The 16,672-nt window shown below is 34.3% G+C and overlaps 1 protein-coding gene across 6 annotated transcripts in view; it reads right to left on the minus strand.

Moving 5' to 3' along the window:
• Positions 1-16,672, minus strand: part of SPEF2 (sperm flagellar 2) — an 80,739-nt gene that overhangs the window by 22,687 nt on the left and 41,380 nt on the right. For 5 of the 6 annotated variants that reach the window (XM_039567440.1, XM_039567438.1, XM_039567439.1 and 2 more), the window contains exons 21-27: positions 15,153-15,290; positions 12,605-12,765; positions 11,545-11,722; positions 10,593-10,752; positions 8,504-8,605; positions 6,752-6,890; positions 5,349-5,590 (exon numbers count right to left, since the gene is read on the minus strand). In XM_039567440.1, the coding sequence (XP_039423374.1) occupies positions 5,349-5,590; positions 6,752-6,890; positions 8,504-8,605; positions 10,593-10,752; positions 11,545-11,722; positions 12,605-12,765; positions 15,153-15,290 (1,120 nt within the window). Of the gene's footprint in view, positions 1-5,348; positions 5,591-6,751; positions 6,891-8,503; positions 8,606-10,592; positions 10,753-11,544; positions 11,723-12,604; positions 12,766-15,152; positions 15,291-16,672 lie in introns of those variants that run through there. The other variant, XM_039567443.1, reaches the window with a different exon arrangement.

Consider the following 16,672-nt stretch of genomic DNA (forward strand, 5'->3'; position numbering starts at 1 on the left):
CAGTATGAATGATTCTTGTAAAGAACTTAAAATCTGAGGTAGCAGCTGTGATCCACATGGTCAGCAAAACAAACTGTCACAGGAGGTTTTTCTGACATGTGCCCAGGTACCATACCCAGAATTGAAAAGAGGAAGAGAAATATTCTTAACACACAGTAAACATCTTCATTAGGCAGACACAAAACTACAAAGAAAGGTGAAAAAGAGGTGGAGGGCTGGATAGCTGGATCTACAACTTCAGAAGTCAAAAAGGTGTAAAGGACAAAAACATTTAAACACCTCTACAGTGCCTACTGCTCCTTTAGGCATATGGAAACCTGTGGAAATTTTCTGGTGATTATATAAATAGGGATTGGAGAAGACCTGTGATCCACTATCAGGGATAATATTCCATATAAAATGGGCCTTCAGTGTTACCAACAGTTTTTCAATTCACATGGAGAAACTGGGAACATAGAAAAAGATGGGATCTGTCACAGAGGTACCTTGGAAAGAAGAGAGGATACAAAAAGAAGCCAGCCTTTACTACTTGTGAAGCAACTTCTTCACATAAAGTTTGTTATCAAATGAAATAAGGAAGAAAACTAATGTAGGAAAAGCTACACTAGGTAGGATTGTTTTTCATTAAAATGTTCTTAAAAGGCAGTATCATTCTCTGACACACATGGTGACTGGCAAGCCTTTACATGTTTCAATAAGCAGCGCAGAAACTTCATAAACAAATGCAAAAAAATTAATTAGTGAAGAAATTAAGATTATGACCACTAGTGAAACTGAAAACAGAAAAAATAAATATTTTAAAAGGAACATTATGAATGACAGCAGCATAAGTTTACACTACATCCTGTGAACCAGGACCATGACATTTTAAATGGAACCTGTTACATTTAAATAAAGAGCAATCACCATGCCTCAGTTATAAGGCAGATACACAAAAGAGACTATTTCTTAATGATACACCAGTCAGTAAAGTATTTTCTATAGGCACAGTATAAAAATATCTCCATAAACTAGTAGTAAATCTCTACTAAAGATTCTGATTATAAATTTACAGATGCAACAAAATATGAAGAGATTGTAAACTTATACTAGAGATGAGAATTATGTTAACATTTATTATTATCATCAAATTTTCCAAAACATTTGAACAGATTCATATTCCCTTCTATTTTCACTGAGAAAACTGTTTCCATAGCAATTCCTGACTAGAGGTTTGGATAATGATCCATTGCAAATTACACACCAAACTCTGTAGCAATTTTACAAGGATGAATGAGTAAAATAAACCCCAAGGCTGAATTATATTCTTTTAACTTCAGGACTCTAAAAGGTAGTAATATGGGATACTTCTACCCTTAGATGAAAAAGATGGGAGTCTCAAAAATGTGGTATTTTCATCCAAGTTGTTGATAGGCTCCTCACTCCCTACAGGTCAATTTCACTGTAAATATTTACATAATTTATTCATTAATTATTACTGGTGCTGCTATATGTGTGATCTTCATTAAGTAGCAAGAATTGGGATTTTAAACTTAGAACTACTGTGAGTTAAGGTTCTTTCGTTGCTGCAGAGATGCAGTGAGGGGAGAGGTCCTCTGCCATGCTGAGTGAAATTTTAAAATTATATATATATATATGTATTTTCAAATGCACAGAAACATATACAAGCATATTAAATACATTCCACAAATTTCTGAACTTAAATAACATACATGACATAGTAAGAGACATAACAGGAGGTGGAAATGGAACTATTGGTAGAATTACTAAGTTTTCGCCTCCTCTGTCCACAAACTTACAAGCTTTCTTATTTCCAAGTTTTAAAAAAACACATTGAAGATAAATAGTCTTTAAAAGATGTAAGTTAGAGATGATGAAGTTATTCCTATGCTCTCATATGGACTTCAATCTCCATTTGCATCAAAGGCAGGCAATTACTGTTCTAAAACCTTGAATTGTTTCTACAAAAGTGGTTGTGGAAAGAAAGCATAATCTATAGACATTATCCAGGGTAAGCATATAATTCTGATTCAACAAAATATTTAATTAAAAAGGCAACATTTCAGCTGAGTCGGCTCAAAATCTATCAGTTGTGGAATTTAATTGACAAGTCCACAATTTGAAAACAAACTGCACTGCAAGATGGTCATAGGTTGTCCCTTACGTTTACATCTTAGCAGACTATTTAACAGTTTTATAAATAAGATTTTAAACATTTTTTGGTTACTAGGTATAGAACTTTTTAAAACCTGACTGATTTCTATCTGTTCTATCTAACTATAGAATAATTTCTATAATTAAACTGGAATGGTTCATGACTGTGAAAAAGAAAATAACATTTAAAATTCTCTTGTGCGATTCAGTAATAAGATGGAGAACAATGTTGTGATAGAATCTGCTTTGATCTGCTTGCTAATGCAAAACCACACCCAAACTGCATTCTCTGAAACAGCTTTAGACGAAAATGAAGACATTCTATATGTGTGCTAATTGAAATTACAAGAGATAGGGTCACAAAAGATCACAGTGTTGAAGAGAATCAAAGGGATGAGATCTAATAAATAATATAATTTTGTTGATAAGAAAAGCATACATTCAAAAAGACTGTAAGAGAGAAAATAAAAAAGTGAATGTTATTAGCTCCATTTAAGACTTGTCACAGCTCTTCCTACGAAAAAGGACTCCCAAGGTAATATATTAGAGCACTGTTAACAACTTGATCAAAGAGTTAGTGAAATTAGTCAGTGCAGACTCATGTTGACTTTAGGCAATAGCACTTTGGATAATAATAAAACAAAAAATAAATTTCTTTCTAAAATGAAAGACCGTCAGTAGGTAGGAAGGTCCAGCACAGACTGGTTTTTTGTCCACTGGTGCTTAGAATAAAGAGTAATGTGCTTCCATGGAGAACCAAGTGTGCAGGACAGCACAAAGTTGTCTGTGAAGAATCCGCAGTTCTTTAAAACTTTAGATTCCTAGGAAATACAAAACTGTTTCATAAGAATTCTTCCATGAATATCAAACATTTTTTAAGTACACTGCCACTCCCACTTTGATTTTGGCAATTTGTTAAACATATCTTGAAAATACTTCCTTCTGACATTTACCAAATATCTTGTTAGAAACCTGTTTATGTATCATTTCTTCTACTATAATCAGCTCTCCATTGTTACTCTTCGTTTGCTTGCATTTCTAAGCAAAAACTGCTTCTTTTAATCTCCATGATGCTTTAGAAAAGCCTAATTTCCAATTTTCAGAACAACTTTAGGAAATTTATTATTAACTACTACTTCTACTACAAGGAGATTGGTAGATTTATTCAATTTAGACTTGCCCAATAACCTACGCACCATGTGCTTACTTATGTGGATTTCCACTATGAATGCTGAGAGATCTGTTGGGGTGGATAAGAATAAGGAAAAAAAAGATGTTTGTCAGGAAATCTAGATCTGTTTGGAGGTTTTCCAAGGTTGGGATTTGTCTGTTACTTTTTGGTATCTCCTTTAGAGATACTGTTCATCAACTTCATTGCCACTGTGCTGGGTGTTTTAGTGTTTTTCCCTCTTTTGTTTAGTGAGAGACTAACCACTGAGATAATATTTTCTGTTGACCATTCTATTGAACAAGGGGAGACAGAAGGCTATGAAAAATTTTCCTGATGTTTTAGGAAAGAAAGGAGTCTATAATGAAGGGAAGTGGTTGCCTTAGGAAACCTACGATGTGATTTATGTTGTCTTAAAATGTGTAAGAGAATGGGAGGAAGTATTTTAAAGGTGACTTGCACAGCTTTTGCTTTCCATCCTAATTCAGCTATCCAAAACCAGTAAGCATCTTAACTTAATAGTCACCAAACAGAAGATAAATGCATGGGGTTTGGGACCTTGTTTTAAACAATTCTTTCCCGTTGTCTTAGAGAACAAGAAACAACATTCTTTTACTGTCTCAAGACTGCTAAGCCAAGAAATTTCCTTTTTTGGATAGTCATGCAAGTCATGTTGGGTCCTTTTAGTGAATATAATACTATCAAAAGGGAAATACTGTAGAATGACAAAGATTTAAGTTGTTTTCTTGCTAATTATTACACATTTACAAATAAAATAGTTGTTCTGCCTTAAAAATGTCAAGAATATTAAAGTTTGTAATAGACAAAATTTTTTAGTTTTAAATATCTTAATGATGAATGATCTAAAACCATAAAAACCTTTTCAACTGGAAGTACCAATCAAAGTGGTGTCTCTATTTCACTTCTATGGCACTGTAATGATTAAAAACATACAGATTTTTAGTTCCATGTGCCATTATATATGCAATACTATCTGCAGAATAGGTCTCTACAGAAGATTTTGAAATGCTTACACACACATCCACACTCCTACACCAGAGATAAGATGATATGCATCTCTCTAAGGGAAAACTGTATACATCTTTCTCCCTAAAATGGTTTTATATTCAAAAGAAAATTGGAATTGCTCTATACAGATATATGAAAAGCATTTCCGAAGAAAGAATTAAACTCAACTTCATTGTGCCTTTGTGGCCTTATTACACCGGAAGAATTAGATCTTAAATTGTAAGCACTTTTTTACACATTGTATTTCACAACCTTAGTGGCAATAATACTAAAATTATAGTTATAATATGGAACACTGGTAATGAAACACTCTGCAAATACATGTGTAACTACTTTCCATCTCAGTTTAAAACTGCCTTACCTAAATTACTTTGTAATATTTATACAGTCTCAGGAACTTTTGCAAGTAAGTCTTTTTAGGCATCCTAAGCCTTAAGTTCCCATAATTAGAGGGTAGACATACAGTAAATGCATGTTTAAAGGTAAAAAAGAAATTACATCTCTGAGTTAATGCTTGCAAATCACCCAAACAACAGGCACACGTTGACCTGAAGAATATAATAGTTATAATAGATCCTACAAAACAGTTTCATGAAAATACTGATCATTTAAAAATTGTGTTTTAAAATAATATAGCCTGAGTGTTCACTGAGCTCTCAGTTAGTAACAAGTTAAAGACTTGCATCTTTAAGCAAAGTAAGCATGATGCATATTGTACTAAAAACCTATTACAGAGACACTTGTCAGAGGAATACTAAACATGTGGTCTTAATGATGAAAAGCCCATAGTAAAGTCATTAAAATCTTTCAAGTGGTCTGTTATTTCATATTTTCAATATTCCCCACAACAACTTTGCTTTTCTATGTAGCAGGATCTTTAACTGTAGTACAATCTTTAACAATATCAATAACTAATGTTTAGCAGTTCCCAGTTACTCTAGATTTTAAGTATGTAACCAACAGTTCCTTGGGAGTTAAAAGAAAAAAAAATTCTTACCTTTAGGTGCCAGCTGTAGAAACTGCTTATGAAGTGTAGTAAGCTGTGAAATAGTTAGAGTATTACTTCCAGAGTTTTCTATGCGTTGAAATTCTGGTGGAGGAACAGGGTCAGGAACAGGGTCAGGAACCATTTTTACATCGCCATTGATGAAGAAATCTGTTTCTTCTAAAGTCATTTCATATTGGATTCTGCTAGAACTCTCAATATGATGTCGTGCAACCTCTACCAGCTTTTCAACACTGAAAGTATAAATGCAGAAACCCATGAGTACTTATAATACACAGTGTTAATAACAGAGCTTTAAATTTTAATGTGCTTCCGCTTTTAAAGCTCTACTAAAGTAAGCATTATGAACCCTCTGTGAGAATTCTGTAACTACCAAAATCATAATGATGTCTACTTTTCCTCTGGGTGCAAGAAATCTTTTGACTGTAGTCAGAAATTTATATAAAGTCAGATCTAAGGCACAGAAGAGACTTGATGGAAAAACATGAAAGTACTTTCTAGGCTAGCATAGTGGAGAGGCATATGAACTCCTGTTTCAAGTGCAATGAGTACAATTTATACAGGGAAATACATCAGCTGTCTATAATGTTCAACTAGACATAGCTTTGGCTTGGAGTGTCAGGTCAAAGGATATGATATTCTGTAAATACTGTGTCTGTCAAGAGAGCAAATAAAACTGGCTGGAAGGAAGAGGCTTTTTCTCTTTGAGCTATTGCCCATTAAAACTTTCACATCCCCCACTTATGCCTTTCTTCTCGAACACACCCTGACACGGATCGAGTAGCACTGTCCCAGGTATGATTCAAAAGTTAGTATAGGCCAGACTTGCAAAGCGCAAAGTGACCCCTTTCCTTTAGAGAGGAAAAGCCCTTTAATGATAAGGACATTGGTCATTCTGTGCCAGATAGTCTAATGTGCTGTAGTGATGCCAAGTACATTTTATTTACTAGGACAGAAAAATTGTGAAGGCGGACTTCTTTTTTTTTAACAGTTCTTGAAATAATTTTGGGAAATGCAGTATGTGGTGATAAGAACAATAAGGTAGATTTTTCCAGTGTGTGTAATAATCCCACACTCCAAAGTGACAGAAGCTACTGAAATGATACAGTGCTTTCTACTAAATGGAGTAACTGATTGCTCATTAATCTGCTAAACCTGTAGTCTAGAAAAATAGCATAGCATGATAATCACCTTTACAGCTACAAGCAGAACCTTTTAATCAGCCAAGAAATGAGTTATTAGCATTCAGGATTTTAAGATAAAACTAAATGAAATTATTATTTTCCAATTTTTTTTCCAAATTACTTCTTTCTATGTAAACAACTATATTTACTACCACAGTCTAGGTTAAAAAAAGAGAAAAAAAAATCCTATTTAAAATTGATATACATTACCAGGATACTTCTGCCAAGAAGGTGGATCCAAGCCATTTTTCCATATCTTTATAAGCCTCTTCTGCTTTACATTTTAGATCCTCAAGAAATGCTAAAGCTTTTTCTTTTATGAGTTCTAGTCGAGATTTTGTGGCTGCCTCTGTTTAAATGGTAAAGTCGTAATGAATACTATTTATAAAATGTGAGGCATGCTCTCATGTCTAAGCACCTGAAGTTCAGCATATTTAACTGTTTTTAGCAAAAAGTACCTTAGAGAATACTTGGTGCCTGGCTAGTCATCTTTCTGTAGTACAGTTAAGGCTGCTTTAATTGTGGCTTCTCTACATGTTCTTAGACTAGCTGCTATCAGGGTGTTAGGTAAGTGTATGACAATTTTTGTCTCCCTGTATTTTCAGAAGTAGGTACTGCATAGACCACTGATAAAGCTGTTCTCTTAACACTAACAGAATAAAAGGCAAGGTACATTGATGCAACAGAGAAATTACAAATGAAACCAATGTTAAAAACTTAGCAACTATACACAACTAGTGCCTTTGCTAGATTCAATGTACCTGTATAATGAAAACCAGAAGTTACCAAAAGGTAACTGGATAACAAAGCTGCAAGTGAAACAATGATTCTCAAATACCAGCTATGTGCCTGTGCAAATAGGAAATAGAGCTCAACATGTTCAGCCTTCCTTAGGTTCCTGGCTTTTTTTCTTAAATATAGGAATAAAATGAAGTAATGTCAAGGGGGAAAAAAAACCATGTTAATGAATCCCTAAAATTTATCTTCTATCTATTAGGATCTTCAAAGTTATTACTGTTCTTCTCATTACCCCAAAATCTTAGAATATTTATTCTTGAACTGCTTTTGTATTAAACCACATTGAAAGTTCTAAGTGTCCAAGGTTCACAAGCATTTGGCCTGATTGGATCTAAAGAAGCCTTATGAGTTTTTGGTTTGTTCAATAACTGCTGTCTGCCCTCTACCTTTCATAATAAAATACTATGCAATAGTTAGCCCACCAAAGAGGTACCATATTAGGAAGGGCTTGCCAACTGTTGCCAAATAGAATCTATAAAAGCTGTGTTCTATCTTCCCTTTAGTGACAAAACAGCCTTTCTCTAGTCTAAACCTATCTCAAAAAAAAATTTTCAAACCGTTTTCAGTTTGGGACTTCCTTTTTTCAAACATCTACTTTTGGCTTAAATGAACCACTTGGTTTGGAAGTTACTGGGTGAGACACACAGAGACAGAATGACTGAACAACACGTAGGTTTTGGAAGAGTCTGTCCAGAAAGCAATTTGGAACAACAAACAAAATCTACGTCCTCCTGCTTGAATCCCATGTTGCTTGATGAGGGGGGAATCAGAGAAAAACATCAATGAAATATAAAACTGCCAACAAATTCTTTCCCAGAACATTTCAAATACAGAATCCAATTCAATTAAATATTGAAGTGTGAGTAACAATATTTTCTCTCAGGCTGAATATTTGCTTAGTCATGACAAATTAGATTCGATGAAATGAAACAGAAGACAAAAGGAATGAAAATCACATTACTTGCTTAAGTATATTTACCACAGAATCACTGTTGATTACCACACTAAAAAAAATTCCTGATTTCTCCAGACATGACTCTCTCTCCTTCTTTTTCTTTTTATCCATCCATTTTCCCTAGAGTCTCTGGTTAGTATTGACTAGCACACTAATCAAATTAGGAATAACAATCACCTACCAAGGTAAGTAACCAAATAGTAACATACCCTCGTGTTTCAAGGCACTGAAATATTCTTGCTTTATTTTAAGTGCCAGTTCTTGTTTCCTTAATTCTTCTGGGTCTATAGGAACTGGACTGGCTTTTGGTCCTGCAGGAAAACAGGCTTCTCAGTATTTGGACTTTGCTTGTAAATTTGTGTATCATGAAAAGCTACACTTTCCACCTTACTTGGTGTGACCATTTATGAGAATACAAAGGTGAATACTCAGCTGTCAAATGTGATTTACATCTGCAAGCCATGCTAAGATTAACACTGCATAAAAATATCCCAGCAGATACAACTGTATTAAAGTTGGTTAAACAGCATCCTAAAACGTATTTCTGAATGGAAAATCATGACTAAGTGTGCCTCTTGTTTGATTCTAGATAGTCAGAATGTCCTGTCTGACCTTCGTATCTACAAATTTATCACAATCAGAACATAAATAAATGTCTTTTGAATGATATTCATTTCTTCTGGAATAAATTCAAGTTTAACAAACTATAGTAAAAATGTTATGGTAGTAGTTACCATCAAAGTAGCGAAAAGAAATACGCTATTAAAAAAAAAGGAAAAAAAAAGAGATCTGTTATTTCATGCCTCTTCAAACCTACATTTCCACCTTGTTTTGACTTACTTATCTATGAACTGATACTGTAAAGGTATTTTATCATGTTTTCAGAGGTTGCATGGAATTCTGTAGCCACGCCATTTTGACTATTACTCAAAAATATTAAAATATTTGTAATTGCTTTATCCTAGAAGAACAGCAGATGGAAATGTTACAGAAAAAAAAAAAAAAGACATCTTCATGATACATAAGGTCAACATAAAACAAATGGTCAATTCTAGAAGTTATAAAACTACATGTGGTAAGTTGTATCACTCTGTTAGTAGCCCATAGCTCTCCCCTAGGGAGTTCTTGTGCTACTGGAACTCTACAGTAACACTGTATTTGAAACTAAATCAAAGTCAAAACATCAGCTACAAATCCATCAGTTCATAATTCATCTTCTACTAGGAAGAATGCACAGCTGACTTGTAGCTGCAGTTCTGGTTTTGTGATTTCAGGTAATTCACCTTGTACCAGGTCTGAACAAAAATTTCATTGCAAGAAGCAATCCACAAATTCCAAACTAGCCACTTAGCATACAACAGCTGCTAATTTTTTAACACAAAACTTTTCTAGAAGTCTGAAAATCTGCTACTCTCTCGGCTGAATTGAGATGCTAAACTAAGCCTAAGGCTCCCTGGGGCTCACAGCTGGCTAAGTATTTGCAAGGCTATGCTTTTGTTCACTCTATATGGACAGAAATAACCAGAGAGAGAACCAAGCACAGTGCAAATAAAACATCTGTCGAAGAAAAAAGTCAACTGTGTTATGCACAGTAACTCTGCAGTTACAGCCTTCTCATTTAGAAATGAAGTACCCAGATTTCAGGCTATCCTACACCCACCACAGGGCTTGAACCTCTCTCTTGCTACATAGAATGTCTTAACAAAAGATACAAAGATTTAGGCTACAGGCCTCACTTCCTAATGAAGTTATGACACATTGCAGACAAAAGGCGAACATTATATAAACTACAACCTGCACAAGGAAATAGTTGTGAGAAAATGTATAAACAGCCTTGTATTCCACAAACTCTTCCAGCACACTGCCTGTTTTTCTCTCCTGCAAACAAATTTTGTATTTTCACCTGGTGGGAGAGGCCTACCTCAATAGGAGTCCACTCTTTTTTAGGACTTCAGCTGTCAGGCAGAATTTAATAGAATTTTATTTAACTTGATAAACTAGTTCTAACTGTTCCATTCCAATATTGAATATGAAGAAAAAAAATAATATTTACTTTCAATTTAGAATATTTATTTCTACATGTAATGACTACACATGTTTAAATAAACGCAATTGCCATTCAAAAGCCTTTCCCCTTCTTTATCACTACCAGCTTTTCATACTGCTGTCACACTTGACATTTTAAAAGAGAAATTAAATCCAAATTAAATGTCTTGGGTTACTCATTTCTGTATTACTCATATATTTACATTTCAGTAATTTCAAGCACTGCTAAAACAAAGCCTGCATTTTAAATACCTTTTTTTTTAGTCGGTGATTTGGTAGATGCCTTTTTGACACCTTTGGTATCTTTCCCAGCCGCTTTGCCTGGTTTTTTCTGCGCAGCTTTTGAAGCTTTCGGTTTTAGCTGACGTTCTTTTTCTTCCTCCATTTCTCTAGACTCGATTTCAGCTGTTACCTTGACACCACAGTCACACATAGTACAGTACATAGTATCAGCTCTGTGCAACTACTGTTTAAAATAGCATATACTTGCTGAAAGTACTTGATGAGTAGTAGGCACATAAAAAAAAATAAAAGAGACACTTCAACTAATTGATTAAATTTTGATTATTTCTCAAAAATAAAATTCTGCAGCAAAAATGCAAGACAGACATATTTGGTTTAATACTTACAGCCATTTTCTCTGCTTGAGGAAAACACTGGAAATGCAAGAATCAACAGTATACAAAGCAAGTCTAGAGTTACATGGTAAGGGTGCAGAAATTCTTTTATTTTTAAACGATCAAAAAGAAAACAAAAATTTAACTAGAAACCAACCATTTGAAAAGCTCACCTAACTTACTTTTAGCTATATAGAAAAAAGAATGTAACCATGGGCTCTGAACTTGTGAAAGGTTTGAGCAAACACTGTATCACAGGATTAAACTTGTCCATCTTCTCACATTTTTATTGAGGGATAAGAGAAGAGTTTATCGTGGAAGAAGAAGATACATAGATGCAACATTTGAAATATTTCTCTCAGTAATGGCATGAAAGGCTCAGCTATAAATAGGGAGGTGCTGAAAATACAGAGATTCCAGAATTTTCCTCATAGAACTACAAATATATTCAATGGAAGTATCAATGGGGGAGCAAGACACATGAAACGGAGATACACAGTGCAAAGATGATTTGTTTAGGCTGCCTACTAAATGGGGGCTTTGCCTGCCCAATCCAGAAATGTTTGAGTAAATTAAACATTCCTTACCATATCTGATACTGCTGTTACTGCTGTTTGCCATGTATCAATAACAAGATTTTCATCATTGCTGCAAGTGGCCACTCCATTTTCTGAATTCTTATCCTTGGAACACTCCTGTGGAGTTCCACTGCTTCTTGATTTGGTATTACCTGGTGAAGGCAGTTTCCAAGAAACTAGAGGAATCCTCAAAATAAAATATAAAGAATAATTTACATACCCCTTTATAAAAAGTGTTAATAACTACATTGGAGAATGTGCTGAAAGAATGAAAATGTTATTTTCAAAATTTGCAATAAAAAAAAAAAGGGAGGAACTTTCCTCATGATAAAAGTGATGAAGTGTGTGCATGGCAAGAAAACTGTCCAGTTTAACTGTAACTAAGAAATAATAACAGATGGATAAAACTACATCAAATGACTGTGATCTGCTGATGAATTCCACATGGGTTAGACACAGTTTCATTACTCAGATAATTTCTAAATGCACTATAATTAAGTTAAAAAAGCAGTTGTTATTACTGATGGCATTTTCTATATTGTGAAAGTATCAGGTGGTAACCCTTATCTTTTAACATGGCATTCAGTTTGGTTTGTCTTTGTAGATTGCTTTGATTTACATTTGTTATTACATAACAATTAATTATATTCATATTTACATAAAATTTATAACATTTAATTATATTTATTGGCTCAAATTTTAAACCTGCTAATGTTCCACAACAATACTTTAACTTACTTATGTGAGGATTGTGCTGTAAACTACCAGCAACACAGAGGAAAGTAGGAAACATTTCTATAATAGTAGATTTCCTCCTAAGGCAGTTTTTAAAATGTTTTGCAATTCAGAGATGCATAAATGAATATGCTACAGGTGAATAAGTAAAAAATGAGGGATAAATGTAACTGCTAAAATGATTTAAGAGTCATCATTTCACCATAATCCCTGGTTAAAAAATTCTTATGTCTCCATCCTTTGAAATATGCACACATATAATTCCACATATACCAAAAATCTATCAGTGCATTGTATTTGTTCATATTTGTATAATTTCATAATGCATTTCTACCTTCTTGATTCCTCTTGATCATCCTTCTGCTCTCCATTAATAATATCTAACAATGGGATTCTAGTAAAATCTGGAGTGTCTTCTGTTGGGATTTTTCCTTCCATTGCCCTATAATATTCATGAAGAAGACTCTTTGTATCTTGGAAACGATCCAGTTCAACCTCAAGAAGAAAGGACAAAGAGACTGCCGTTCAACATAGGGCAGAACAAGTTCTTGTTATCACATGTTAGCAGAAGCAATTCCAAATCCTAAGATTTTGAGGGAGAGTAAGAAATACAGCCATATTTGTTTTAAAATTTATAGTATACTGAATGCATACTTCTACTTGCATCTATAATGTAATCACACTGCCATTTCTAAGCAGTAAAAAGAATCTTAATTGTTAAAATAGGAAAAACTATTTATAATAAATAATGATCAATGCATTAAATTTAATTACATTTTGATGTATATATATTTCTATAGTAGCAAATATGCTAGTGCCAAGAAATTATATGGATCATCTTTTTCAAAAGAAATAAAACCATAAAAGCATAAAATAAAAAGGGTTATGAAAAGGAGAAAATTTTAGAAGTCATACAGTTTTTCTGGACTTAAGTAATCAACAGACTTTAAACACCTAAGTATTTTGAAGATCTTTTTGTGTGAATCATCTCAGGAGAAATCAAGTAAGATTCAAGAAACATTTAACACCTGTCATGTTTTGATTTATTGATACAGTATGGTGTTAGTTTCTAACTGACAAAACAGTACTAAATATTCATGGGAAAATGCACAAAACCACATTCACAAAACAAAGGATAAAACCTTTGTGGTGTAAACCAGCATTTATCCATAAGTTAAGGAGGAAATATCTTCTAGTATAACTGTGTACACAGAAAGAAGGAATGAAATCTGATAAACGGCATTTATACAAATCTATGTGTTTACACAGTCACAGAGCCACCTGGGGAATACATGTAACTTCCAACAGAAAAACCCACAAATGGAGAACTCAATACCAAAGAAGCCTATTTTTGGCTGCTTCTAAAAAGGTCATTACATAAAGTTATAGTTTTTATTTTTTTAGTTCTGTAGTTTTAGGATTAATAATTAATTTATTTGGGGGAATATGTACAATGTAAAGCAAGAAGTAATGTTTTCTATTAAACCTCCCTTTATGAAAACAAAAGCTTATATACAGTTAATACATGTTAGTAATTTTAAACAGTTATTGTGCATATCCACACAAGACAGATCAAATTAGATTCATAGTGAATCTCCACTAAACTCCATCATACATGCCCATAAAATCCTGTTAGAACTAGGATTGTAAAGATATAACTGAATATAAAAGGAGAATAATAAAATATTTAAGCTCTGTAATGTAAGTTTGTCTCCTTTATGCATATAATTCAAGATGTATTTTTTAAATATTCAGGACTATAAATACCCTAATTACAGGACCAATGTGGTTCAGATAGTCAGCAATTATTTGACATTTTGACCTCTCTCTTTAGTCAGTCACCCAAAATCTTTATTTAGGGCATTATTTAGACTCTTTGAAAACAAAGTTAACAATTTCCTTACTATAGTACTATTTCACAAACTTTGCTTGAATTACCACAACACTCATATGATATAGGAGAGTGGTTCCCTTGTTTATTAAACATATAAAAATAGCACAGAGAATTAAAGGGCTGGAAGCCCACCCTAAACTGCTTAGGCCTGGCTTTTTCAGCTAAATCAGCATCACAAGGCATGTGTTTAAAACACTGTTTTCATTGTCTTCTTTAAATTTGCCAAGACTTTCACAGGATGTGAAAGCTTACAGAAAAGCCTGTCTAGCCTAGTCTAGTCCAGAATACTCCATTCCAGTTCTAAACTAAATGTATGCACCTAGAACAGCGGTAATAGGGAAATCTTACTTTACTGCAGGACTGAATGGACTCTTGAAAACCTTTAGGTTACATATCTGAAAGCTGGGTCATATTTAAGAGGTTTCCTTAATAGCAAAAAATGACATCTCATTCTCAAAAACGTCAGTTGATTTTTTGGGGTTTCTTTTTGTTGGTCTGTTGGTAAAATTTCAAGACATATTTGTGAAGTTACAACTGAAATAAATTTGAAGTATGGGAAATACTGTAACATCAAGCAGGTTTACAACAGTTGTGAATGATGTAATTCATAAATTAAAAGGAGATGTCAATATGATCACTGAAGAATAAAGACCTGTAACATCTCTGTCACAGAACTCAAGAAGATTCATTGGAGCAATAAAACTGCAAAAAGCAGCAGTTTATAATAGAGATTGAAAGTTTTGGGGGTTGAACAAGAATGGTATTTTTCTTAATCTTTCCTGTCTGCCAAAGTTAAATGTATGGAATGTCATCTACTTTTTGTCTCTTAACTTTCTCTACAAATTCAGAAAACACATGAATATTTGCTTAATTAATTTTTAATCCTTCACATTTTTGGAGCCAACCATATGAAATTCCTCTCATGCTCAGTGTCTTCCAAATCTAATTCATTGTTCCCTTCCATTTCAGACTCTGTAGCAGTCCATACCTGCATAAGTGTAAAGAAATGGTTCATTGCAAGCCCCCTATGATCTGGTAGCCACTCTTCATTCATGATATTAATACGTTCCTGCTCTGCTTCTTCCCTTCTGCTGTCACAGATATCCCACAGAAGATCTTTGAGGTTCTAAAGCACAAAATCAAATATGATAATTAATTATGAAAGAAAACTTTTTTTTTTTTTTTTTTTTTGCCTGTGTATAGGGCATCTTTCTATCTGTGACTTTTTCTATATTGCTATAAATATCAACAGCTGGTCAGGTCATATGCCTACAGAGTGCTGACAGAAAATTTCTTTACAAATGTGGTGGAGAGAATGCAAAGATATGAGTTCAGTGTGCAAGCTGCCTTGCTTTCCTTAGGCAGAGATGATCTACCTAAGCTAGACAAATAGGAATAGCTAAGCTCCCAACTGCACCTACAACTTTCCACTTGAATGGTTTGCTAGTTAATACACTAAGAATAGTTGTCTAACATCTAAAGGGATGTGCAATATGAAAAATACTGAGAAAATTGTGTCAGATTTCAAGTGCTTTTCAAATTTGGGTAGCTTCCACACCACTTTTCTCTGATGTTCTTTTAATTAAGGGCTCTTCAGCTGGTGACTATGTCAAATAGCAGCACTAAGTGGCTCACTGGCAGCACTGAGGACCTACTAAGCATGCAACATTATGCAAACCCTTTGTTCCCTATTGCAATCTCTGCATGGAAATAGTGTGACAGGCCACTATGTGTACGAGGCCATGGGAGGAGAGTGCTGTTAAATACAGTGCCAAGGTAGGACAAGATGAGCTGTCTCTTTGGCTCCAGGCAGCTCTACCCCACTTGACCTGTTCTGAGACAGAAGAAAAGGAGAGGAGCTTAGGCTTCCGGTGAGGTGATTCCATATTCAACAGGTCTTGGTTGCAGCCTATTATGTTAGATTCTATTTCTCTCCCCCGTCTAAAGACCAGATAAATCCACTTGTCCTCTGTTGGACAAAAGCCACAGGGAAGTCCCTGGGCCACCTAACACATCAGTGGTGGCTAAAAGGTAGCCAAGGTGCAGGCAATCAGATATTCAGGGCTGTTCACATTGTAGAGTATGTACATAAGGATATGCTGCTGGATGAAAAATACATGAGCATACAACTTATCTATTGGCAGTGGTGGGTTGCTCTTGGCTGGTTGCCAGCTGTCCAATAAACTGCTCTATCACTCTTCCTCACAGGAAAGAGAGAGAGAATATGATGGAAGAGTTCATGCATCAAGATAATGATGAGAAGATCACTCACCTATTACTAGCATATGCAAAATGGACTTGATTTGGGGCAATTAATTTAATTTAATATCAATTAATAACACAGCAGAATAATGAGAAATAAAACAAAATTAAAATACCATTCACCCACCCATTGTTCTTCCCAGGCTTAACTTCACTCCTGACTCTTCTACCTCCTACCTCCTAAATGGCACAGGAAAAACGGGGAATGGATGATTGTGATGAGTTCATTATACATTTTATCTGCTG

This window comes from Corvus cornix, chromosome Z, assembly GCF_000738735.6.
Source record: "Corvus cornix cornix isolate S_Up_H32 chromosome Z, ASM73873v5, whole genome shotgun sequence".
Taxonomy (NCBI): Eukaryota; Metazoa; Chordata; class Aves; order Passeriformes; family Corvidae; genus Corvus; species Corvus cornix.